Here is a 27,368-nt window from a genome sequence, read left to right as displayed (position 1 = left end):
ATGCCACAAAAAGAATTCCTTTCTCTGAAAAAAAGGTAGTTTATTCGTAACAATATTTTCTCATTCTACCCATTCTTATCCATTCTAGAATTTTATTATTAGAAAGAATGAACAAAAATGAGAATTTAAACCAAACATGGCCTTAGGTGACGATACTCTATTCTCTTTCTAATGAAACGTTATTTTTCTAATCTTTCATTGGAAATTTTGTGGAATTTCTCTCATAAATGGTATTTGCATGTTATCTATCCCTGATCACATGGCCAATCTTCCCTTTTTTTCCCAAGTCCGTATATTTCCTCTATTAAAGATGAAGTGAGAGGCTTAAGCTTTACCTGATACTATATCTCTTTCAAAACCGATTTTAAGTATTCTTGTCTCTCATCAATGAGACAATGGTCCATAGTCAAGAATCAAGATGGTCCCTTGGCACCACTCCAAATAGGAGGCACGGGATCAAACTCATGGAACTCTTCATGGTATGGCCAGTGAGCTTCATCTTCATCCTACTCTGCCCCATCCCCACCCCTCTTCCCTTGCAATGTGTCCTATGTAATACCCCAAAATGAAGAGGAAAAAAAAGGGGGTTTTAGAGGCCATCATAGGCCAAACATATGTTTCATCAGGTGGAGACAACCCCAGAACATTAGTGGTTCGTTTAAGACTTGGAAGGATTGAGCCTCCGGCAGCTAGGGATGGTCAAGTAATTCATCAATTGTTATAGAAATCTACAAAAAAGACAAATGGGAGGTGGGGCCCAAATTTTGCTTAAAGAATGTAAATACTGGAAAAGTCACTTTAGACTTGTAAAGTAGAATGAACTGGTATACTTTACAACCAACTGGTTTGGACAGATTAGAATCAATTTGTGAAAAATCAAAAGTTTGGGGACTGGGGTAGGTGATAGGTCAAATTTTCCCAAGGTATAGAGCAGCTTTTTTGTGAAACATCTAGGAGCCTGTTGGGAGCGCTTATGGTTCTATGCTAATTCAACAGAAACACAAACTCAACCAGGAAGTCAAATTTTTGGGGCCATGTAAACTTATTTTCAGCTTTTTCAGATTTTTATCAAGCAGGCCTCTACCACTTTCTGAGTTTCTTGGCTCATACAACGACAGAAGCCACTGCATGAAAGCCCTCCCAAATGGGTACCAGATAGGCGTACTCCCACTGTATTTTTGTTACATTGAAACCCTACTTGTTTTTGTCTCGGAGAAATATACCATTATATTGGATTGGATCTAATTATGGTACAGTTCGTTTCCAGACACTGCCCAGAGGCCAGAACAACTGCACTAGTGGATTCCAATTTAATATACAAAAAGAGAAATACCGTTAAGCTAAAAGTTAAAACAGTGGAGCTTCAAATGAACAAGTTTACATAGTTTAAGACCAAAAACCAAAACCTGTTCATTCATATCATGCTCAGGCAAGCTAAGATCATACAAGTTTAAGCCCAGTATGGTTCTGTATTTAATCGACCTAGATGATCTTATGCCAGGCAGCTCTGATTCCTTCTTCGAACTCAGTCACGCTCGCTTATGGCTGTCAAGTGCTCATCAATCTCCTCAGTGGGCAACACTCTGAATACAGGATTTTCTTTTCTCACGACTCCCACCTACAAATACCCAAACGTCCCAGATGATTGTCCATAAATTTCTCAGTGAAACCACAAACATTAATTTTAGACAATATTCCATGTTCTTGCTCCCTTCTGCATGGTACTAGTTTGAACTTGAAGGCATTGGGGAATAATCCAATCCACCTGCCCCCATAGTTATATTGCACATATGAGCAATTAAACATCTCCCAACTCCCAAGTTAGTCAGTAAGTGAACTACCAAAATAAAATCTCCAAAAAGCGTGATTATTTGAAACAGCACCTTGGCCCATGTACTGGCCCAATAAGATAAAAGTTATTCCTGGATCTTTAGCCCTGGTTTCCAGGCCTTTGACTTTAAATACATTATATTATAAGTATATAATATTTTATATTATGTGTCATTAATATATATGTATGCATGCATGCATGCATGCATGTACTTATGTATGTATGCATATTAATTATATATATAATATGGGGTTCAACTATGATACTGGAAAACTTGTAATCAATCAACCAGTAACCGATCAGGTGGTTTTCTATCAAATTCACAGGAGGATTTGGTAAAATCCCTTCTGGTATCATGTCTTTCCGGCAGCATAGATTTTTCCTATAATATAATATAAACATAAATACATATGTATATATTGGGCCAGGCCCAGCCAAAAAATTCCTGAGCCTGATGTGGGCCCAGTGCCAAGCCAAACCTGGAAATTTATGAATTTTTTTAGTCATCTTGCTTCTTCTAGTCCCCAAGGGGTGGCTCTACAAATGAAAGAAATTTGGAGCAAGCCTACCCCACCAAAAATCCAAGCTTTCTGCTGGACCCTTTTCCTTGGTAAGGTAAATACTTGCGACTTGCTGCAGAAAAGGAGGCGTTCCACTAGCCTCTCTCCTCATATGTGTTGTTTTTTGTAGGAATAGTGGAGAGTCCCTCTCCCACTTATTGATCTCCTGCCCATTTGTACGTCGTATTTGGGAATTTTTCTGTTCTCTCTTTGGTTGTAGATGGGACCCTTCCCAAGAGTTGACAAACATTTTCAATCCTAACTTCTTGAGTAAACCAAAGAAGAAAGGGAGAATTATGTGGAAAGTTACCAAAGCGACTATTGCTTCAGGAGTATGGGAAGAAAGAAATAACAGAAAATTTTGCTGGAAAATCTAGAACTTTGGAAGAGGTCATTGACAGCATAAAACTGAGGGTCGCATTGTGGATAAAAACCTTAGACAGTTTTCAAGTTTTCTCTGTAACTGACATCCAAAGGGCATGAAAAGAGAGAGCACAGTCCTCTAGGGGCCAGGAAACTATTAATAGTTGAGTGGAAACCACCAGAGGTAAACAAAGTGAAACTAAATTTTGATGGAAGCTCTATGGGCAACCCAGGAGTGGCACGAATTGGGGAAGCAATAAAAAATAAGAATGCAAGATATTGGCTCTATCTTCAGGGCCAATTGGTATTACAAACTCAACAAAGGCTGATTTATTGGCATTATTACAGGGCCTCGAATTGGCAAAGTAATTGGGTTTCCATCAGGTGGAAGTGGAGGGGGACTCAAAAGTTGTAATCTCTTGGGCAAAATGTAATAGACATGTCCCATGGACCCACAAGCATATCTTCAGAGAAGTGAAGAGATTAGCAAAGGATATAAATGCTGATTTTAGGTGGATCAGGAGTGCAAATGGGTTAGCAGATACTTCAGCCAAACAAGGGGATACAAGGCAGCAACTATATTGGGACTCATTGTAACTTGGGTTGTAATCCTTGGGGATGACTATTGGGTCATCAGTCTGTAATTAACTCCACATATTTTAATTAATGAAACAATCTTTTTCTGATAAAAAAATGTGAACCAGGCTAGGAATGTGCACCCTTAGTTTCAGGACCAAGTCAGATATTTGGGACCATTTTCAATCTTGTTTTTCCATGGGCAGATTCATGGTTTTTTTTGATAAAAAAAATGAAGGAAAATGTCAAGAATAAGAAAATGATGCAATTGTCAAGGACTAAAATTTGATTGGTACTTGGTTTTTTTTTACCAGAAACAGTCAAGAATTATAATCTATTTGTCTTTCAGTTCACTCCTCTCACTTTTATTTGTTTGTTGATTGATTCCTCTCAAAAGCATATATCAGAATGCAGGATCAGTCAAGAAACAAGTAAAACCAAGGTGGATGAACTGAAAGAATGAAAGAGATTTAATTATACAAAGGAAAGGGGCTCCAAGTACGGGTAGTCATTGAAACGAAAGATAAGAATCTTTCATGGACAAGTTTTGTCAGAAAGCTTCCACTAACCCCAAAATCTCAACAAATTCTTGCTGGTAGAGAAGTAGAAAAACAACACTAGGAGATTTGAAAGCATTATCAAGTATCAACTAAAAGTAATAAAAGTAAACCAGGAAATGGTTGAAAAATCTGTGACAGAAAGCTAGAGACTTGTGCAAGTGCATAAAGTAAGTTAATGAGGAGTCAATAACAGCATGGAATAATAGTGGTACCACAACATGAGCAATGAAAAAGCTGCTTATGCTATCAGTGGTTCGAATGACCAAATGAGAAGTGATACCTCAATTTCAGTGGCCTTGAAATCCTCTTGTAGAACCGACTGCAGAGCAGAAATTGCAGTCTACATAATAGAGGAAAGGTGGCAAAGTTAGAGGATTGAATGAAACTAACAAATATATAAAACTTGACAATTAACTACCAATTGGAGGTTAAATAAAGTAACAAAAATCCTCTGCTACAGACATGTTGATCAATCCATGCTTTCTTGTCTTACTGTGTCAAACTCCCAAGTGTTAGATCTGATCCCCATGTCCATGTCCATTGGAGATGCGTAAAAGACCTATAGGTAATACATGTAGAATTCCATCAAGAAATATTATGTTTACCTGTACTGTTTCCTCATAGGAGAATGCAGGATCATTCTTCATTTTTTTCTCCAAAAAGTTAATTGCCTCTTGTTCTTTTAAGCCAACACTTGTAGCCTGATAAATGAAGTAGGTAAAATCAGAATATATACTAACACACACATGTGTTGTGTGCATATATAGACTAATTAAGATCAGAATAAGGTCAAAATTATGAGATCAAAATTAAATCAGAATATATACTAATATACACACACAAAAAAGTGTGCATATATAGATTAATTAGATCAGAATAAGGTCAAAATTATGAGATCACCCTAACTCAAGATAATTAAACATTTTCGCAGTCATACTATTAGGTAGAGGAGATTGCACTATAGCTAAGGCACTCTCATTTCTTCATGAATTACGCTTGCTAAGAAAAAAATGGACTGTAGTACAAAGGAAGTTCACAAGTGATGATAGGACAGATGTGAAATGTTAATATGCCTTTTTTATATCTCGTTCAAATGAATACAAAGGTAAGCCAACTCTCTAGCAAATTCATCAGCTACAGAAGAGGTAAGGATGGGAAAGCTATATTGCAATCCTTCTTTCAAGCTCAGGATAAGACTCTGTATGTCATTGGGAATTCAAATATGAGCTTCCTCAAGTCTCTTGTCCTGTTCTTGGGAATGACTATGTACTTTTCTTTTACCTTTTAATAAAATCTCGTCTCAAACTAAAAAGAAAGTGTTTTAAAATATGTATGAGGCTTACACCTTGAAGTGAAGTACAACTTTGAGTCTGACACCCAAAAATATAAGCCACATTCCTCATAAGTCACTTTTAGATGTGTGCATCTGTGTACATTTTTCTTTTTTTGAAAATAAATAAAAGGGAAATCTTATTAGAAGAAGAAAAGAGAGGAGAATACAAGAAAGGGTGATAAGATATCACCTACCAAAAAAGACAGTAAAAAACTAACTCCCTCCTGCCATCCATTAATAAGAACTTCCAAAGCCCCTACACAAATCTTCGAAGACATCAGAAGGCCTCCTTACAAGTCCCTCAATACATCCAGAAAATTCAATCTCACCCAAACCCAGAAACCAAAAATAATACTCCGCCCTGTAAGAAGCTGAAAAAAAAAATCTTCTTCCCTCGATTAAGCCTTATTTAATGCAGATTCCTTTTCTAATTCCATGAAGATTTTCTTTGCAAAATGCTTAATGGACCTCTGTTTCAACGATTTTTTTCCAGATCAACCTTCTTCCCTACGTTTCTCACTTTATCCAAAACTACCTCACCCTCTTCCTCTTGGTCTTTATCAATCTTTTCACAACCACTTTCCCCTCTTCAAATTAATTTCTTGAGAATCTGAAGCCATCTCCCTTAAGCTCCTCCTAGAATCTTCCTTCGAACTATCAAGTGAGTTGATCTTCTCAGTACCTTTCTGAATTTTGATTTTCATCTTCACCCCCTTCTTCTTATCCCAGAAGGCCATCCTTCAAATGATAAAAGAATTCAACCAAATGTCCATTGCTTGTACCTTTGTATTTCTTCAAATTTTCAAGCGTGTTGTCACCAATATTAGCCACTTCAATTCCATTCCCCAATCCATTTCCATTCCTTTTCCGCCCCAAACTCTTTCTACCTCTTCCCCTTGTTGAGCACTACAGACAATCTCCAAGCTTGTTGAAGCATCCAAATCTGACATCACTAACTCTGGGGCTTCAACATGAGAACAGTCATTCAGTGCCAGATCTATCAATTCCAAACTTACCATATTCCCTGAAGAACCCAAAAATGTTTCTTCACCATGAAACAAACGCTCATCCTGATGCATAACCCCCACCCCATCTTGCTTAGGCAGTCAGATTTGTGCACTAACCAGGGGCTGAGCCAGTAATTTTTTTTATGAGGGGAGCCAAAACCATAGGGAAGGCATGGCTCCCTGGGTTCTCCCCCCCCCCCCCTGGCACTGGCCAATTTCATGACGAAGAACTCATCCTACCATCTTCCACTGCCATCACTTCTTCAACGTTTTGAACAAACCTAGTGACGACCCATTCCCATCATCCTTCTCCTTTCCTTTCTTTGAAGCTAAAACCTTCCTCTGGTTCTTGAACAAGATTCCTTTCACCCCCCTAGCTTTGTATTACAAATTCCGTTCATTTTGTTTTCAACAAAAAGGCGATGGTCGACCAATATAATAGTACCTCATCACATCCCTAAAATGGTTCATCTGTTCCTTAAACATATCACGTGCATATGTGTACATTTTAATGTGCATCTGTATGCCATTGTACTTATATCAACATTTTTCTACTAATAATTCAGGGAATTTATTCATAAAGTGAAAAAGAATGGCATTTTCAGAGGTCAAGGATTTGGATTCTAGCTTGAATAGTTGAATACATCATGTAGTATACTTCAGATCAACAAATTATCTTGTTGAATCCCCAGCTAGGGAAGGATTTAATGGTACCCTGTAATGGGATGTGTATCCCCCAAATTAGGAATGGTTTTTTATTTCTATTGGGGCTTATTGTATATTGGGGCAAGTGGCAGAGGTGCAGCTCTTTTGCACAATAGCAGGGGGCTCTAAATCTCTTTTAATATCTTCATACATTCTGAAGGGTGCAACTGGTTGTAGCAGAGACCTTGGATCAAATCCCCCATCAGGGTGGGGGATGTGGGAGGGGGCTTTGATTTGGGTTCGGGCTTCATACATTCTGCACTATAACTCCTATTACTGATTCTAAAAAATCTTGATCAGTTACTGATCAGGGGAAAAACAAACCAAAGAAGCATCATGAATATCACATCTTAAGTATAATAACAGAAAGAAACAATTCCACAGGCACCTTATGACCAAAAAAGTGGCCAGCTGGATCACATTTGAAGAGTTGAGGCCCATTTTCTTCATCAATACCCAAAATCATAGTAGCTTCAAAATGCACAGATGGAAAGGAAAAAGGAAAAGAACAGAAAGATATATTAGAGACAGAAAATTTCAGATTAAAATAAATTAATCATTCGCATAATTTATTAAATGAAGTTTTACAATACATGCATATACATACAGACAGACACATAGAAAAGACCAAAAGCATACCTACTCCAAAAGGTCTCATATAGGCATGTTGTGTATAAATTTGTGATTTGTCTGCAATCCTGCATGCACACTGGGGGATGTCAACCAAAGCCCATCAAATGAAATTGCACTATATCCCCCTCTCCATGCTTTTATTATCTTTCACAAGTAAATGGCACTTCATGGATGCGGGACACTAGCAACAATGGCCAAGAAAAGATGTGTTGATTTGGTTTGGCTTGGATAGTTCTGCAAAGCTTTTTTTGTAAATTATTTACATGCTTTTTTTTGCCTGGAGATGGGGCGCATAAAATGGAGGTATAGCCATAATAATAACAAGCACAAAAGGAAAGAAGGAAGACAAAAACAAATTACAGTGTGTGCGTGTGTGAGTTTGTATCTTAGTCCTGGTCCAAAACAGGACTACAGAGGGAAAGGAAGCTCATGAGCCAACAAAAGAACATTCAATAAATCTAAACAAAGGACCAGCTATTTTACTGACTTCCCTCCTAAGTTGAAGATTAGATTAGGAAAAATCTATGGTGCTGGAAAGACATGATAACGGAAGGGCTTTGACCAATCAACCCCACCCCCTAATGAATTCTGACAAATACCACCTGATTGGCCACTGTTGGTTACATGTTTTTCCAGTATGATGCCTTTCCGGTATCATTGTCAAACTCTGAAGATTAAGATTGTATGTTTGGTCCTTATCATCAAACAATGTAAAATTAACTTGATCAAATCATATGAAGGCAAGAAATGGTTCAAAAGTAAAGTATAGAATAAAACCTATTGAAGACGAGAGACAAGGAAGATAGGAGGGAAAAGGACTTAGATGATTCCCAAGAGAAGGAGGTGGTTAGATGAAACACATCTTAGGTTTGTTTTTCATTGGGAGAGAGGAGTATGCAAGTAAAGCCTTTAAAGAGCTTGAAGAAAATAGAAGCCAATTCCTGAATAAGAAAGGGAGGGAGACAGGGAGTTAGGAGAGGATTGTAGTTCTAATTTAAAATAATAATAATAATAAAATAAAATAGTTTGTTGAACTAAAATAATCGATGGAAGAGAAGGTCAGGGTCTGGGATGAAGGTGAGAGTTGGGTACTTGTCATTGGTATGGTTCAGCTGTAAGGGTGGTTTTTGTAAACTGTTTTCTTATTGTGGGTGATTTCTTATCACTTCTTTTGTACTCTTTCTCTTATACTTAATAATTTTTTCTCTATTTATCACCAAAAACAAAATTAAGAGGCAGTTCACTCGTTTTTTTTATCAGCAACTGAAAGAATTTATTTAAGCTTTAAGAGAAAGAGATTACAACAAGAGGTTGTTAGGAATAAAACCCTTTACAACAAAAGAAGTCCCACCACCCTTTTAACATTGAGCCCAAAACAAATGATGTCTATATACTCCTTATTTAGCTTATCCATCCGCCAACCCATTAGTGGACCTCTCCTAACCCATCTTACTTGAACTTGCACTTGTCTTGACAGCAACTTGAACCAGCAGAATTCATTTCTGAATTTCCATAATGCCCCTTTTGCACCCCAACAATAGCAGCCATGGATTCAGCTCTCACTGAATCACCCTGATCAATAGTCCCCGAAAACAAACCACAAATTTTCCTACTAACATCTCAAATTACTCCTCCAATCCCAGAGGATCCTGGATTATCTAAACTACTTCTACCAAAATTAAGTTTCATCCACCCACCAATTGGAGAAGACCATCCATACCTCCAAGAGCTTTTGTTTCCTAGAGGAAGAAAGGGCAATCGACTCCCAGTTTCAAAAAAAGTCTTTCACTGAAAAGTCTGAACATAGTTTCTAAGTCTTCACCCAGTATGCTGTAATAGTCCCCAAGATTGCCTCCTTATTTCTTTCTCTATCCTCAAAGATTTTTTCCTCTCCTCCCAAACTGTCACACAACTGCTGCCCTTGCACACTTCCACAAGATTCTACCTCTTCTCTTTGTGCTTCTCATAAAAGATGGGCTAAATAGTCTTTCCAAACTAACAGGAGGGATTCACCTGCAACCAAAGAGAGAGAGAGAGAAACCATTCCTAAACACAACAAGCAAAGGGACAAGAGATTAAGAGGTGGAAAGCACTCTCACCATTCAACTTACACAAGATGCACCAATTGGGAGACAAGCATCAATTTGGCCTTTCTTTTGCAGTAGATCACATGTATTGATGCACCCATGATAAACATCCCAACAAAAGGCACTGACTTTTGGACGGATAGGGGCATATCAAACTTCTTTCACAGGAAAGGAATGGAAAGAGAAAGTGGGTAAGAGAAAAAGGGACTGAGAGAACAAACCCAACTATGATCCACTGAATCATCAAAAACAAGGTCATCCAAAATATTCAATAGGTTTGCTTCTTTGTAACTTACCCAGGTAAATGTTTCTTGGGTAAGATTTACCTAAGTAAGTGCACTTACCCATGTTCTTTTGATTTCCAGGATTCCTAGGTAAGTAACAGAATGACATTTATCCATATAAAGCTAATATAAAAATTGGCAAAGTTGTCCCATTATGCTTTATAAAATTTCCCCCTAGGCGGGAAAGTTATTTGCACACCTGGGAGATGGGTAAGTTTTACCCGGGGAAGTGGAGCTTATTTTACCGTGGAAACCATTAGTAAATGAAAAAAGAACATTGTAAAGTTGGTCAATGGGAAAAAGGTACCCATTGACCAACTTTCCAAAGCTTATTTACTGGTAAACAAACGGGGCCTAAGGATTGAGAGGAAATACAAAGAAGGAAACACATCTTTCAAGGGGAGATTCACAACCCACACTCATCCCAAAATCTAACCATCCCTCTAATGACGCTATGATGATTTGGTTGCTTTAAAAGGAATATGGTCTTGAATTTAATTTTGGTGTTAGATCTATTGGCAGACAAAGCTTATCACGTTATCAATTTGTGGCAAGTAATAAGGTATACTTCATTCGTTTTTTTTTTTTTTTTCGTTGGGGGGGAGGCAATTTCATTGGGTCAAGTTGTTTTAGCCTTGGAGGTTGCCTATCTGGTCCTTGGAAAGAACAATGGACTAAAATCCCTTGCGCCTTGCACTTTTAAAACACTACTATGAACCTAAAGTTGGACCAAGGCTTTGTTGAGTTCAGTTGACCTCCATTAGTAGTTAACATAATTGTCTAGTTAGAACTTAGAACCATTTGTCCGAGTCATTCATGTAGCCTACAAGATGCCCTAATAGAACTTCATAGGAGCCCGATAGTTGCCAATGTGTGTGTCATACCATATTCAATTTAGTACGAATATCTAATAAGTAAACATGGGATACATACAAAAGAGGAGTTAGACATGGGAAAAAAGTGTCTTGGTTAGATTTATGTAACAATCTCTAACAGTGTTATTATTATATGATCGGGTTGCAAATGAAAGCATCTTTATCATATTCAGACTGTTGCTTAGTACAACTTTTATAGTAATGATGGAGGTCATTTTCTTGATGAAACTCATATCTCCTTTTTTACAGGTAAAAGAATGGAATTTTATCCATATGAGCTATAAAAAAGAAGCATCTCCCCATAAAAGAGAATGGTACAAGCTGATCAGCCTATGCATGTCATCAAATGAAACTTATATATCTTCTCAAACAGTTCTATACATCTTTCAATAGGGATGACAATTTTCCCTATAAAACCAAGGCCCTGCCCCGAATAGGGCAGGTTTTCCCCAATCTTAAACTGGGACTGGAGGGACGGGGAAAATATTTTTGCCCCGAATCAAGGGTGGGACAGGGACAGGGTTTGCATATAGTTCCACAAACCCAGAGGTAAATTATTAAAATATTCCTAGGTTTAACATTAATTTTTAAAATACCCTTGAATTTCCCCCAAACTCCACAAAACCTAGGATCCCATAATCACATTTCTAAAATACTCCCAAATTCCCATAATCCTATTTCTAAATACCCCTGAAATTTGATGTATTTTTAGGTAGTTTCTTCAAGGTGGAGAAAATTCAAGGACTCCCCATCCCCAATGGGGGAAGGGTGCCCCGCCCCACCACTAGGGACAGAGTGGGAATGGGATAGGGGATTCTGGGGGATAGGGAGGGGGTGCCCCGCCCCGTTGCCATTTCTATCCTTCAAGTTTAATTGTTTTAGGCTCTATTTAGGAATCTGGATGCAAAATTAGAAAATTTGTACAATATCTACACCCTATGAGGCAATTATAAAATATCACTTGACCAATACATCCACAAAGCAATGTTTTTTGATCAGCAATGACAATCAAATTAATATTTTTTAGGCAATGATAAAGTACCACTTGGCCAACACATCCACAGGCATCTCGTATCCATATCTAAAACGAAATTCTGCTGCTTCATTTCTTGCTTGTTGAACTAAAGTCCTTGCATCAGCTGGAAATGATAGTAGAATCATTAGTATAATAGAAACACTTCAAGTCACTAAACAATACCCACTACAAATATACTTATTTGAACCCATTAATAATAGGAAGCACACAGATATTATTGGTTGCTTAATCTTTTGTTCATGTATGCAACCTAATACTTTAGTCAGACAGGTCATAGTTTTTTAAGGGAGATAAAAGGCAAAAAAATGGAGGGAAGAGGGAAAAATAAAATAAAGAAAATACAAACACAAGAATTCCTGCCTTAAAATAGAAGGGGAAGCAGAATGACCTAAACGAAGACCAATTATAAAAAGAACACAAACTCAAAAACAGTGTCAAGTGCATGACAAAAAAAATATGCACTAGGGGCAATTTGCGGCCAAGGCACAAGGCAAGGCAAGGCGCACACCTTTTTGAAGCAAGGCGCAAAAATACAAAAAATGCCAAAAATGCAAAAAAAAGTAAAAATATATACATTAAACATAATATTAGTAAAATATAAACTTAAATTTTAAAATAAATATTAAAAAACTGTCTAAAATTAAAATACATAAACACATAACATGCAAAGTGCATTCAAATGAAAATTTATAAAATAAAACCAAACATATAAAACACTTTCAAACATGTAAAACCCACAATTTCTTTTTTTTTTTTTCATTAATTGCATTACATCAAATAGCTAATGTGATGTAGAACATCTTGCACTCTTGATTCTATGAGCCACCTTTGTACCAAGCCCTTTAAGGCAAGCCCAAACAACTCTATGTTAGGGTCTTAAATTCTTAATCCTTCCACAGACACACAAAAAAAAAAAAACGATTTCATAATTTTAATTGCTTTTTAATGGTTTGTAATTAGTGGTTTTTCTTCTCTTGGGTTTATCATTCTGCCTACAACTTCTTGTTGTATATGCTTTTTTAATCTTATCAATAAATAAATTCTGCATTGCTGATTGTAAAAAGTTAATTGCCTTTTAAGAAAATAATTTACTAGGATTAATGACTGAACAAATTAGCAAATAGGGGGTGGGTGCCGCTATGTTGAAAAAAGAACAAAAAGAGCAAAAATAGGTGCACGCCTGGGCTGAAGTGCAAGGCAGACCAGGCATGCACACTTTGAAAGTGCTGTGCCTGGGGCTTAGGCAAGACGCATACCTTAAAATGCACCTCACCTAAGTGCCTAGTCACGTCTCAGGCATGCCTTTTAAATCACTGCTCAAAAATAACACATATTGCCCCAGGATTTCAGCTCAAAGGGTAGTTTATATTACTAATAAAAATAAATAAATAATCCCCAATACAAATTCTTCCTCAAAATCCTAACCCTGGCTAGACTGTTTGCAAATGAATTATTAGACAATGAAACTCAGATCAACAGGAATGTTCGCTTTGGATGCCAAAGTTCTATATTCCCTAACATGTCAAAATCACAATTAGCTATTCCTCTGTGAAAAGAATGGCACTCGATTAGTCAAACCTTCCCATGTGAGAATAGCATCAATATGTAGATCTTAGATTAATAGGTGCTCTTACAATTCTAAGATCTGTACTGATTTCTTTTCTCTGACTTTTTATTTTTTTTATTTTTTATTTTCTATATTTCTTCTTCTTCTCCCTTTTAAGAGGTTCACGTTAAAACAAGTGCAGATACTCTTCAATCTCGTCTTACTCCTACTTTTGCCCAGGAATGTTTGACCACAGACTTTTGGCATGATTTGGTGCATTAGCTCCGCTATAGTTCACTTGGGGTTCTCTTGTTACCTCTTATCTCAGTAAATGCATACAGACTACTTTTATGTGTTTTCACTTCATTTCAGCCCTGCTATTCGTATCCTCTTTATGAACTATAATTGAAGAGGAAAAACAGAAACGCATGCCAATTAAAACAAAAACATTGTCGTTTATATACCAACACTCCAAAATTCAACCATTAAAACCAGATGGGAGTGGGGGAACAAGTTTCACAACATCTCTATCTCTAAAACCTCCCAATATATACTGCGTATTTAGACAGCATCATTACTCAAAGAAGCTAGTTATGCAGAAAAATATAAGGAGGAAACCTGTCATTCCGGTGGCTAATAATCCAAGATATTTGGTAATGGGAAAAAGATGTGTAACACTAGTTTGGTCCAAAAGCTTATCCTGCATCAGAAACCGGGAACCAAATTAGGCACAACAATTCCAACTATAAATTAAAGAAATTTCGACATAATCTGCTAATTGAACCCACCGGGACCTTCTTCTGTGTGACAACGCATACGGAATCCTTTCCACGGACACCAATCGAGGTGATCCCAGAAGCCTTAACGGCCTTGAAAGCGTACTCTGTTCATCCATTCAAAGACCCACATAGCAAAAATTTCAATTATTGCGCTCTTGGGGTTGGGTGGAGGGGCGGGGGGTCGGGAGGACCTAGAAAACCTCGTCAAAAAGCATGTAAACAAATCAAGCAGTTCCGTGATGCGACAATTCAATGCAGATCTCAAATAAAACCAGAGAAAATCCATGCGTCTCAAATATTTGGGTACCGTAATTCTTTCAACCCTTTTTTAGGGGAAATGTCATAAGATACTGCAGTGGCGGACGAGAATACTTACCGACTTGAAAGAGACGACCTTCGGGGGAGAAGATCGTTATATGGCGATCATAACCACCTCCACTTCCACGACTCATAGTTAGGCTCTTCGATCGTTACACAGAGGAAATGCAGAAAGTTTTCTAGTTTTCTGTTTCAAAGACGAAGGCACCGCTTGGTTAAACTTGCGCACCAAGAAGGCAAGAAGCCAGGGAGAAGGTGGTGACAGGCGAGTATTTGAGTAAGCTAGTAGAGACAAAACTTGGGCCGTTGTGGCCCGTGGGCAAAGGGTTTAAGCAAAATAAGTTGACCGATAGCCCTAATTCTTAGTCCTTACTCCGAAGTTTAATTTATGCTGTCCAGGCCCAGGCTCCCGGCTCATATTCAGGGTTTATGAAGATTTTTGGTAAAAGACTTAAACCTCCCCTGAATTTCCATCTTTCATATTATGTCTAATGGTGATAAAGAAAATGATTTTTTTGGTAGAAAAAAAATGATTAATCTCTCTCTCTCTCTCTCTCTCTCTCTTTTTCTCTCTCTCATTACGGATTTTGAGTCTCCCTCTTTGATGGAGCTCCTTGGCCTTTCGAGCTTCCCTGTCTACGTTGTTGTCCGGCGACCTTCGATGGCCCTCTTTACACTGTTGTCCGAAGGAGAGCATATCTCCTCTTTGAAGATTCCAACGACCGTTCTGTTTTGCCCTCTCTTTCCCTATTTCCCTTTCGAGTTTCCCTGTTTACATTGTTGTTCGACGACCTTCGATGGCCCTCTTTACGTTGTTGTCCGAAGGAGAGCCTGTCTCCTCTTCGAAGATTCTGGCAACCTTCCTGTTTTGCCCTCCAAGATTCCAGCGACCTTCGATGGCCTTGTTTACGCTGATGTTCGAAGGAGATCCTATCTCCTCTTTGAAGGACGGTCTCAATGGTCCTGTTTTGCCCTTCAAGATCCATGGCCCTGTTTTGGAATCCGAAAGAGAGACTACCTTGTCGTTTTCCGGCGACCTTCCAGGGAAGTATGATCAATTATTTTTGCATGATGGACACGCGTACTACATGCTGCATAGATATTATCGATGATAAATCTGATAGATTATGTCCTCCCGTCACTTGCAGCAGTTCTCATCCAAGAATTATTTTGATGTATTTTTTTTTCCATGCTCGACTGGGATTAATAGTATAAAGTGTTTGTCTCTTTGTATTTCAATGGGATTTTTTACTGTATTGTTTTGCATGCTCGATTGGGAAAGTGTCTGCCTCTTCGTATTTCAGTGGGATTAATTGTGTAAAGTTTATGTCTCTTCGTATTGCAGTCAGTGTGTGATTGACTTGGTGAATAGCCATTATAATTTCATTTCCTTGGCAAATGGTTTTGTTTGTTGATCATTTTCTATATATACAACACTTCCTTCTTATATGAACTTCATACTACTGTAATCATCATTCTCTCTTTCCTCTTCTACTATCATTTTACTCTTTTGGTATTGCCTTTCACTATTCTCCTTTTATCTTCCTCCATTTCCACTTTTGTTGTTTGGGTTCTCCTGGTACTGCCTTTTACTCCATTGCAATAAAAATTAGGTCTGCATGTTACTAGATAAAACATTTAAGTCTGTTATTAGATACAAAACTCAACAATTTTATACTTCAAACCAAGTTTTTTTTTTCTATACTGATATTGAACTCTAATATTTATGACGTGTTGTCTTGTCTTTTCTGTGCCAAGCCTTCCACTGTTCACATTGCATCAACCTTCCACTATTCCCCTTTCTATCTTCCTCTCATACCATTAGTGTCGTTTGGGTTCTTCTAGTACTACCTTTTACTCCATTGCAACAAAAATTAGGTCTTTATGTTCTGTTTCTATAAATTTTGTCTAATTTTTATTGCTTGCTACACAAATACAATCATGCACTATACTGTTGACACTGTGCTACTCCCAAAATCTTTTACTACATTGTAATAAAAATTAGGTATGTTATTAGATACAAAACTCAACAATTTTATACTTCAAACCAAGTTTTTTTTTTCTATACTGATATTGAACTCTAATATTTATGACGTGCTGTCTTGTCTTTTCTGTGCCAAGCCTTCCACTGTTCACATTGCATCAACCTTCCACTATTCCCCTTTCTATCTTCCTCTCATACCATTAGTGTCGTTTGGGTTCTTCTAGTACTACCTTTTACTCCATTGCAACAAAAATTAGGTCTTTATGTTCTGTTTCTATAAATTTTGTCTAATTTTTATTGCTTGCTACACAAATACAATCATGCACTATACTGTTGACACTGTGCTACTCCCAAAATCTTTTACTACATTGTAATAAAAATTAGGTATGTTATTAGATACAAAACTCAATAATTTTATACTTCAAACCAAGTTTTTGTTTTTTTGTACTGATATTGAACTCTAGTATTTTTTATGTGTTGACTTGTCTTTTTTGTGCCAGCCTCATTGAAGATCACATTGCATCAGCCTTCCACTATTCTCCTTCTATCTTCCTCTCATTCTATTCTTGTCGTTTGGGCTTTTTTGGTACTCTCTTTGACTCCATCGCAACAAAAATTAGGTCTCTGTTTCTATAAAATTTTCCCAACTTCTCTTGCCTGCTACACAAATACAATCATGCATGAATGTTCTATTTCATAACACTGACTAATAAAAATAAGATATTTTCTCCCCCACAAGAGAGATCTATATCTATCAAGGAATAAAAGTATCAATTGGTATAAACTGATAGGCATTGGTTTTTGCTCCATAAAGTGGAAAGTAACAGGTAATATTGGGGATGACCTTTAAAGGTAGCCTTTTTTTTTTGTTTGGACTACCTACTTGAACAGAATTTTAAGTAGGGACAGAAAATAAGGCCTTTTTTGTTTGTGGAAAATAAGGCCTTTCCTCCTTTTATAGGTAGAAAAAATGAGAATAGTTTAATTATAGTCATTTGTCAAAGTAAAATTCTATCCAAATAATTATTTTGTCCAGTAAATACTTTGTCTTTTCCTGGGATTTGCCTGGTTTCTCTAAAAGAGATGTACCAGTCAATCAGGAAAAAAATGAATAGTTAAAAATTTGAACATCCTAAAGAATCATTTGATGTTACATTGTAGATTCAATTGCCATAGATTATTCCCATGAAGCCAATTAACCACATCATCATTTGTACCTTGTAAAATGTTGAACCACTCAGTTCAAAGATTTATGGTAAGACAAGAAATGATGCAATTCTGAAAATTGAAGATAAATTGTTGTACTGCATAAAAAGAGTTGAGCAACATCGACATTTTAATGCATATGGTTCAAAAGAGACCCATAAAATTTTGAGATAGTTTCACATGGTTAGTTGGAGTAGTTCACAAGTTTGCTGAACGTAGTTGTGAAATCCTCATGTTCGTTGTCAAAATTTATATGCTAACAAACCTATTCACTTGGACCAACACCATGAGGGACATCCAAAATTCTCCCCAATAGCAGAGTGATAGTTGTGAAATCCACTTATCACTCTCTTTTCTTAGATAAACGATATAAATTGTTGAGATAAAGTACAAGGAGACCAGGAGAGTAATACTACGCTTTTTTTAGTGCTACAAGTCACTATTATACATAGTATGGATAACATAAAATTGCACATCTTCAGGCCTAGAAATTAAATTGATTAACTAATCCTGCAATCTATGGGTCATTTTTCTTGTTGAAATGGTGAAATCTTGGACTAAAATCTGAGAATGATTCAAGAATGAGAGCTGAAGCTGTATAAAAAAAAAAAAAAACATCCGAAGTTAAGTCCAGGTAGTATAACTGGAACTAATATTGGATAAACAAAAAACCTTGTTGCCATGCCAACCATATTTTCTTACCATCCAATAAAAAGCTTAGAAAATGATTATGTTTATACCATAGGTCTATGTTACCCAAGTAAAGCATATGCAGCTAAATGAGGTTTTGGACATCAGATTTACCCTAAAAAGTTGAAAATAATCAACACAACATGGCACCAATGTGTAGGTATCTGATACATCGAAGGAAGGTACAAGTGTTTGAGTGTCATGATAAAAGTTTGATTTATGAGGTAAGGCTTTCATAGAGAATACTCATACTCTCCACATAATGATGGCAATTATGCATAACTATTGATAAAATGCAATCAAATTAGAACAAAAGAAAAAAGGAAATTATCTCATTGCTATTTGTAACGTTGCTATATGCAAAAATATGATATTAATGAGTTTGGTTTGAAGGCAAAATGTATTGGAATTAATTGAGTGAAAAATAACTTGCATGTGTAAATAAGGGAATATTTACACACCATTATAGTGAATATTCAGAATTAATTTATATAAAATTAGAGAGTGGAAGGCCTAACCAAGAGGGAGAAGTTGTCATGGAACATTGCTCCTATAACAGTTGTTCGGTGTGTATGGTGTGTATAGATTTATAGTTGATAATTGAACTCCTTTTAAAAACATATGCAATGCTATCTAAACTTCCAAAAATCAAAAGAAAAAATTTAATTAGAGGTAGCTAAAGTAGACTAAGGCTAAGAGTCAAGCTGTCTTGCAGGATTCGAGTCTTGCAAGTCATTGAAGGAGAGCTATGCAACGTAGGAGCTGTCTTGCAGGATCCCAGCATAGATGCGGATTCAAGTCCCACTACCATTGACATTGAAGGAGATCTATGTGTGATGTTGTGTTATTCCCAAAAATGACAAAAAAAGAGAATTAAGGCCCCTATTGGGGACCCAAGCGTAGGTATAGATATAAAAAAAAGTGAATCACCAACTATGCAGTGTAGGGGGGAAGAATTTAAGTTTATGGTTGTGCTATTATGACTTTTGAGAAACTAGTTGTGGTCTTGTAGTAACTAAATATGATAGTGTTTTTCTTCATGATGACATGTGATCCTTTAAGGTATGTTTATTAAGGACTTTTTATATGATGGAAGGCTGCATCTTCCCTCTATTTTGTAGATAAGAGGGGTGGGGTGAAGGAATCATGTCAATGATGTTTCTGTCTGCTATGTATATAGAATTCCACCATCATTGCAACCACCCCTTTGCTTGTGTTTGGGTATTTATACTCACGTGTCAGTGACATGCCAATGCCTTTATTCAGGCAACCCATGTATTATCATATCTAACTTGTGAATGGTTATTCTCAATTCTCCACATGGCTATTTGTTTGTATGTGATACATCATTTAAGGCTCTTCTAATTCTACTAATTAAGCTCTTCACAAATAATCCGTCCAAATGTTTTACTTGGTCTTAAAATCTACACTCCTCTTTAGAATATTGGCTTATTGGTGTAGAATTATGTTGCACACTACACAAATATGCAATACTTTTAAATTGTGGGCTGACATCACTCATTTCTCATGGGTTGACGTCACCTACATTTCTTTGAGTGGCAAAAAAAACTTAGCAATCATTTAAATTTATTTCACCCATGTGGAAGCATTTCCATGTTATTTATCAAATTTAAATTCTCTGTGTTTCAAAAAATATGTTATTCAATATATCTTAAACCTGAAGGTACCATCTGCCACCGCCAACTTAAGTTCTCAGTTTGAAGGGAATTATGTTCACCTTTCTACACAAAAATTTAGTAGTAATGTGGTAGAAAAATGTCTCAAGGTATTATGAGAGGAGAATCGGTCACACATCATTCATGAATTGCTCTCATTGCCTCAATTCGAACACTTGCTACAACACCCATTTGCAAACTATGTCATTCGGTCTGCTCTAGGAGTTAGCAACGTTTGACTATGAACCTGCGTTTGATTTACTTATTTATGTAGTCATTGGCATTTGGAGTGAGATGAGTATTTTTGAAATTTCTTTACCCTTTTTCTCTAAATCTTTTTTGTAAAACCAAGGTCCTCTCCATGCTTCCTTGGTTGATGCAATTCGGCTCCATGCATCCATCTTACGCACCAACCCATATTGCAAGAGGATCTTCTCACGAGCCCTTTCGAAGAAGTGACATGCATTCTTGTGGTGGTACGAAGTGATGTTGTTCTCCATTATTACTAGCATAACTTCGTTATACTACAATTTTCTATCTATGGCTACCAGATTTAGAATTCCCAACTACAAAGAGTCTTGTGTTGATAATTTGAACATGATTGGGATGATTCAGGTTGCATAGGCATGACTTCCATGTTTTTGTATAGTGTAAAAAGAAATAAGCAATTTCGCTTTCATCTTCTTAATTTTGGATACACAGGTGTATCATTCTATTGTCCTAGTTATCACGATTGTGAATTGTCATCTTTCAAAAATGCAGTGGCCACTGCATGAGGTTGTACGGTGTGGATAGTTTTTTTGGTTTTAGCTTACCAAATGCAGGGGTATGAATTTATTGATGTTCTTGATTTGCTCCATTCATTGTCTGACCTGAATGTATGGCAGTTCTTTAGAATGTAGAAACAAGAAGAAATGACCCTTACCACCCAAGGTTCAAGTATTGATACGCACAATACGCAATTTTCATGTATCATGCAATTCAAAGGGACAACACACATAGATATGAATTATTTTAGGTTTCAAGCTTTGAATCAAACCATCTATAGGAAGTGTATTTTTCTTTGAATATGGCCATTTATTCCAAGTCACTGTAATAAAGTGGAAATTATACACATGTTTAAGAAAACATTTTACCTTCCACTTGTCCTTGCAACGCAGGGCCTCTCCGCTAGTATATCTCGGATTAAATTTGAAATTTACCTAATTGTAATTAATAGTCATCATTTTCAACTTTGAACTGTGAAAACCTTACCATCGTTTTGCTACATCCCATTGCCGCTGACAGAGCTCTGGTCACGTCTTACATGGGACTATTTTCTTCTCTATGAAAACCAATACCTATCTCGATAGTCAACTTAGATCGTCTCTTATAATTGAAGTTGCAAGTTAGAGATTGAAGTTACACAAGTTTGCTTTTCTCTTAAAAGTTAAAGATGGTTTATTATATTTTGTTTATCCATTGTTAAACTTAAAAATTCATTTTTGTACTTTTATCTTTTATTTATTATATCCATGATCTTATGCATGTTATCGGAGGACAATTCAATTTCAGAATGGTCCAAACGTAATCTTAATTTGAAAACAATAAACAAAGTTTTACCGTTTTTTATTGCGTATACTTGAAATTCAAATTACTCTTGTTTATTTTTTGTTATACTTTATTTACATTAATAGACGAAATAATATTTTATTGAGATGAATGGGCAATAGGTATAGCTTAGAATGTTAGGGTTGTAGAGTTGACCCCCATGTGTTCATTAAAATGTGTACACTGGTTACTCTACCAACACCCAATTAGCCTTCCACCCCTCATGCATGCACTCTAACACCCAATGCCCACCCCCTTGCTCGCACGCAAGCTCAACCTACCCACCCAGCCATGTGCCAGCCCGCAAGCCCCCCTGTGTGCACATGCTCAACCCCATGTCCCATACCCTTGCCCAGCCCCATGCCCCACACTACTTGCCTAGCCCACTTGCCACGCAACCCCCTTCCCCCACCATACACCATAAAACCCTAAACCCTAAATATATACTACACACTAAAACCATAAAACATAAAACACAAGGCACTAAACCATACACTAACAAGTGTTTGATGTAGGTATCTATTGAATTTGCATTGGAACAAAAGCAAATGTGTATGCATTCAATGGATTTGAGTAGTAATAAGAGTGTTTGTTGTGTGCTTTCAATGAACTTGATATGTAATATATGTGTTTAATTGGGTTGGCATGGTTTTTATCTATTGAGATAGCCATTAACTTTGTGGTACCCTCTCTGTCTCAATCTTGTCTCTTCGCTTTAAATTCTTTAATTGATTAATTGATTTTCAAGCAATATTTTTGAGTTGGGAAGGAATTTGTTTGTTTTTCACTTTAAATCAATGTTCTTTTTTCATGTTGAAATCGAGCTATTTACCATCAAAATTAATAAATTATTACATGAACTTAATGCAATGAGAAGTTTGACATATGGTTAGTTTTTTTTTTTTCTTAGGATTGAGTTAGACGTGGAATGAGGATTTGTTTTCACTTTTTAAATCACTTTCTTTTGCAGAAGAAAATGGAATTTGGTGCATGCTTTTTTTTTTTATGCTTGGTGGTGGATGCTTTGAAGCGAAAAGAGTCTTCAATATCTTGGGTTTTTGATAAATAGAATGATAGTGATTGATAATTTTAAACTAGATGATGGTGGATATTTGATAGCCATTGTTGGATTTCTTACAATTTTTTCTTTATTTGACTTTGCATTAATGAAATTTCTTATGCAAGTGTTATTATTTCAAAAATCTGTTGTTTTATTTACAAGTGCAACATGGAAAGGAAGCTTGGAGTGAATTTGTTGTGTCTACAGGTTACACTAAAAAGAAGTTAAAATGTTTGGACATTGTCCAGTTGGGTTGGGTTGACTACCTACTTGGCTCTAAGCATGCAATCAGCTTGTTGTTCAAAAAAATTGTCATACTGTTTTTGTTTGAAGCCAAAATTATAGCTGATTTTTTAATAGAGAAAACTATAGCAGAATATGTTTTTGATAGAGAAAACTATAACAAATTTCTTTAGCAGATTTTCTTTGCTTCTAGGTGGTGCAACGCTCCACCTTATTGCTTCTAGTTAGTTGTATCTTTGTTAATAAATATTTTTTTATTATTATAAAAATGTTGGGAATACACGGTTAATTAAAGTCAGTATTAGGCCTAAATAGTAGCCTACTATTTTGGATTGGGCCTAGGTATGGGGCGGGGAAAATCGAGGATTTTCCATACCTAATGGGGATGGGGATGGGGATGGGGTAGAGAATTTAGGTAATGAGGCAGGGACAATGAGGGGTTGCTCTACCCCCATCCCACTTCATTGCCATTTCTGATATAGTGACGATTATGCCATTGCTTACCCCCAGGCACCCTATACTAGTCTATCCAGGGCACTAATTAAGTAATTGTGTATGCATTTGCTCCATACATACTCCTTGATATGATCCAATTCATTCATGTAACTGGCCTAAAAAGCACTAACCCTCCATCCACCTTGCGGAAACAATATTTCCTTTAAAATGAATAGAATGATCAATTTAACCTCATGCATCAACTCAACTAAATCCATTGTGATAATCTTTTTTAGCCTATGCTCAACCATATCCAACTCTACATATTTAACTTGATTTTTTGACATACTGAACAGTGTCATAAATAACTTCATATTATGATTGCCCATAGAGAGATCAACAAACCTACCCTTCAAGTTAAGTCATGTGATTAGAGCTATGTTTTGCTTTATGAATGGGATGCTTCTCCTATATAGGTTAAAACAATAGGATTTAGAGTCCAACAACTATAGTAGCTCACCAAGCAAGACATTTTCTACAACCACGTGCGGTGCATTTAAGAAATGCCCAAGCGGGGTCAGTTCAAGTAATGCTTTGTGTTTGATCTTCAATGCAATTCTAACTATCATGTCCTTGAACCATTTCATTGAGGACCTAGAACCAACTTTGTTTCCTACCATAACCTGCAATGAAAAAACAAAACAATATTATCTCCAAATTTACTCATAATCATAATGAAACTTGTGTTTAAAAGGAAACAATTATGGCACATCCCTCTTGGCACTACCACTCCAAATCATGCAATTAAAGCACACTAAAAATCACAACACCCAATTCAAACCAATTGCATTATTAAAGTCTATAGACTTGTTCTAATCCTTTACAACCCAAGCATCAATAAGAGATATTATCAAAATAAAGAAAAGTGAAAAAAAAAATATAGATGGGTAGAGCTTAATGATATGACTTACCTTTATTTGCCTTTAACTATTTACTATAAACTATCTCTACCTTGCCATAACTTAGAACTTGTACCATATGACATACTCCAAGCAAGGTACTAGTCATTTCTAAGCAACAATTGCCATACTTGCCTATCAACCACAAATATTGCCATTCTATCCAAAACAATAATTCATTGGTTGATTCCTAGGCAACATCAACAATCATTCATAGATGCCATGTTCTCACACTTATAGAATTATCAACATCCAACGATATTTATCACTTTCAACAACAAGTGCCACGGGAGCAAAAATTTATTGCTTTTGTTGACATGGAAAGCAGTGGATTTTGTTTTATAAAGCAAAACCATCAACACCAGCAACCCCCCTTAAGTTATTGAAGTTGAGAGTCTTGAGACCTAACATAGCATTGCTATGTCCATCATGCCATCAATGCACATATCAATGATTTCCAAATCCTCAAAATCACAGATTCTTGCGGAAACGAATGTGATAAATAGATCTCAACAACTCAACCAAGCAACCATGCATAATCCAAGTTTGGGCTATAACCTTGTTACATATTATAAGAATGTCCGTGTTATATATATTTCCAATATATTGTTAAGTTGAGATCTCTTCCCAACAAAAACCATTCCAATGCTCTTCCAACATGATCGGTATCTACACATCTCACCATGAGATTGGGATCCACCATGCATGAGATGTATGGTCATAGATTGTGTTGGAACCAGGGATGGCAATTTTCCCCATTTCCCAAATGGGGTGGGGGTAGGGAAATTTTCATCCCCGTCAGTAGGGACGGGGAGAGTACTCCTTGCCCTATGGGGCCCCCGATTCTAGTCCCAAAGGGATCCCTACTTATATATATGTATACGTGTATGCTTGTATCTATATATAGGGGTGATCACAATTCAACTGTGGGCTATTTTTCAAATTGAACCGATCTAATCGGTTTTTTAAATACCCAAATCGAAACTGAACCGATGCAATCGATGAACCAGTTAGCTGGTGGACCGGCTAATTATGCTTCAATTTTTTTGGTTTTTTATGCACTTAAAATAAATAAATAAATAAATAAACTAAAATTGTTGTAGTCAGTGGTTGTTCTCGGTGCCGATGGTTACCATCAATGCTAGACTGGTTAGTATCGGTGGACCGGTGGTTGCTGTTGAGTGTCGTCTGAAGTGAGAGCTTGAGACTTGAGATATGGTGCCTGGCAGAGACACTGAGAGGAGAGGTGAGAGAGAGAAAAGAGATACAAATGGCGTTGTTGGCAAGGCGGTGACTGGTGTTGCCTCCTGCTGTGCTATTGGTGGTTGGTGCGGGCCGCGCGATTGCTTGGTGGTTACTATCGAAGAAGACAAGAAGTTAGAAGAGTTAAGAGAATTGAGACCAAGACGTAGAGAGGAGAGGTGAAAGAGAGAGAGAGAAGAGAGATATAGATGGTGTTGTCGGCGAGGCAGCGATTGGCATTGCTGCTTGGTATTGCTGCCTGCCATGCTGTTGGTGGTTGGCACAGGGCCGCGCGGTTGCTATCGAAGAAGACAATAAGTTAGAAAAGTTAAGAGACATCTAAGAGAGTGAGAGAGAAAAGCGAAAAAGAAACTGAGAGAGAAAAAAGAGAAGGGGCAGTTTGGGCTCTGGGGAAAAGACAAGACTGCCAATTTTCAAATAAATAAATCGGTAGGCTGAAAGTCTCTCAGGCCGCTGAATTCGATTTTCAAAAAAAAATTAATAATATATAATATTATGCATATATTATTGCATATATATCGGTTGGTCCAGTTAACCACCATTTTTTTAAATGGTTAATCGAAATTGAACCAAAACTATCGATCTTTTAAGAAAATTGAATCGAAATCGAATTGACCGGTTCGGTTGACCAATTTTTCGATTTGATTTCAGTCATTTTTTTTGATCGGTTCGGTTTTTTGGCTTTTTGCCCACCCCTATCTATATACATATGTATAATATTTTTAAGAGAATTTTTCTTAAACTACCCCTATTGTTTAGCTAATTAACAAACCGTATCCTTACTGTTTAATTATTGTCTTAAACCAACCATATTGCTTTTGACAATTGACTAGCTCTACCCTTTCCCTTAGCGTCTATTAGTGTTACGTCAAAATCCATACACACATGACACTATGTGACATAATTTTTTTTTAAACACAAATTTACCCTTCATCCCTCTCCCTCCTCCTCCTCCTTCACTCTTCTTCCTTCTCTTCACACTTTCAACACATGGATGAAGAAAACCACTGATATCAGAGAACACAAAACAAATCAACAAAGCCGAGTCGATTCAATAGGATCCAATCTGATATCTGCATTAGGCAAATTTCTGAAGCCTGTAATAGTAAGCTTCTGCCCTTATGCTGTGGCTATGACAGATTAAACTGTAAATATCAGCCCCTGTTGATATTAGGGGTACAAATCATTTCATTTTCACAAGAATAGAATGAATTTGGAATGATGGCTTAACCTTTATTTTATCTTAAAAGTTGGAAGAGGATTGAGACTTGACACTAGGATTGAGGAAGACTGATGGAAGCTTGGCGGTCAGAGTTCTAAGCATAAAAAGTCATAATAGAAAAAGGGTCGGCAAAGGCGAGAAATAGAGCTTTCAGCAAAGGCCCAACTAGGAAACCAGGTGCTAAGAGGATATGCTATTCGTCATCCCTAAGACCTTGGAAGATTATTTGATGGTCTCTATGGAGGATTGAATAGGGTTAGGAAGAGACAAGGTCTTGGGTCAAGCACTGATTCTAGTGATGGCAATACAACAACGATGAGGGGCAACTGTTGTGCCGTCCCCTGTTCCACTGTCAAGAAGAATGAATAACGAAACAAACTATTTCATCAAGTTTGTAGAAAGACAGGGAGAAGAGGAAAAAGACCCCTTTCTTTTGCATTAAATAGAGAGCCAAGCTTTCAGGCTCTGGCAACCGGAGGTAGAAAGGGTTTGTCGGGGACAACTTTCCCTGCCTACGGTCTTTCCTGTTCGACTGTACATACTCCAT

The 27,368-nt window shown here is 36.9% G+C and overlaps 1 protein-coding gene and 1 long non-coding RNA gene across 2 annotated transcripts; one reads left to right on the top strand and one right to left on the bottom strand.

Moving 5' to 3' along the window:
- Positions 1-1,260: 1,260 nt before the first annotated feature.
- Positions 1,261-15,515, bottom strand: LOC148848425 (proteasome subunit alpha type-6-like). Its single transcript, XM_088949400.1, has 9 exons — positions 14,552-15,515; positions 14,185-14,279; positions 14,015-14,096; positions 11,857-11,953; positions 7,575-7,633; positions 7,324-7,406; positions 4,496-4,591; positions 4,171-4,230; positions 1,261-1,618 (listed from the first exon to the last, which is right to left on the bottom strand). The coding sequence occupies exons 1-9, from the start codon at positions 14,625-14,627 to the stop codon at positions 1,526-1,528; spliced, it is 741 nt and encodes a 246-aa protein (XP_088805526.1). The 5' UTR covers positions 14,628-15,515; the 3' UTR covers positions 1,261-1,525.
- On the top strand, positions 15,311-19,460 carry LOC148848424 (uncharacterized). Its single transcript, XR_016100690.1, has 2 exons — positions 15,311-15,541; positions 19,089-19,460. It is a non-coding gene; the product is annotated as an uncharacterized LOC148848424 (long non-coding RNA).
- Positions 19,461-27,368: the final 7,908 nt, after the last annotated feature.

The sequence above is a fragment of the Nelumbo lutea genome, chromosome 6, assembly GCF_056320005.1.
Source record: "Nelumbo lutea isolate HS-2025 chromosome 6, American lotus-T2T, whole genome shotgun sequence".
NCBI classification, from domain to species: Eukaryota; Viridiplantae; Streptophyta; class Magnoliopsida; order Proteales; family Nelumbonaceae; genus Nelumbo; species Nelumbo lutea.
This window is presented reverse-complemented; position numbering and strand designations above follow the sequence as displayed.

Excerpts from the sequence above, each read along its gene's own strand:
- LOC148848425 (XM_088949400.1), bottom strand. The coding sequence starts at position 14,627 with ATGAGTCGTGGAAGTGGAGGTGGTTATGATCGCCATATAACGATCTTC. Across the intron at positions 4,592-7,323 it reads GCCACTTTTTTGGTCATAAG|GCTACAAGTGTTGGCTTAAA; the intron begins GTGCCTGTGGAA and ends TTCATTTATCAG. Across the intron at positions 4,231-4,495 it reads CCTATGAGGAAACAGTACAG|ACTGCAATTTCTGCTCTGCA; the intron begins GTAAACATAATA and ends TCTATTATGTAG.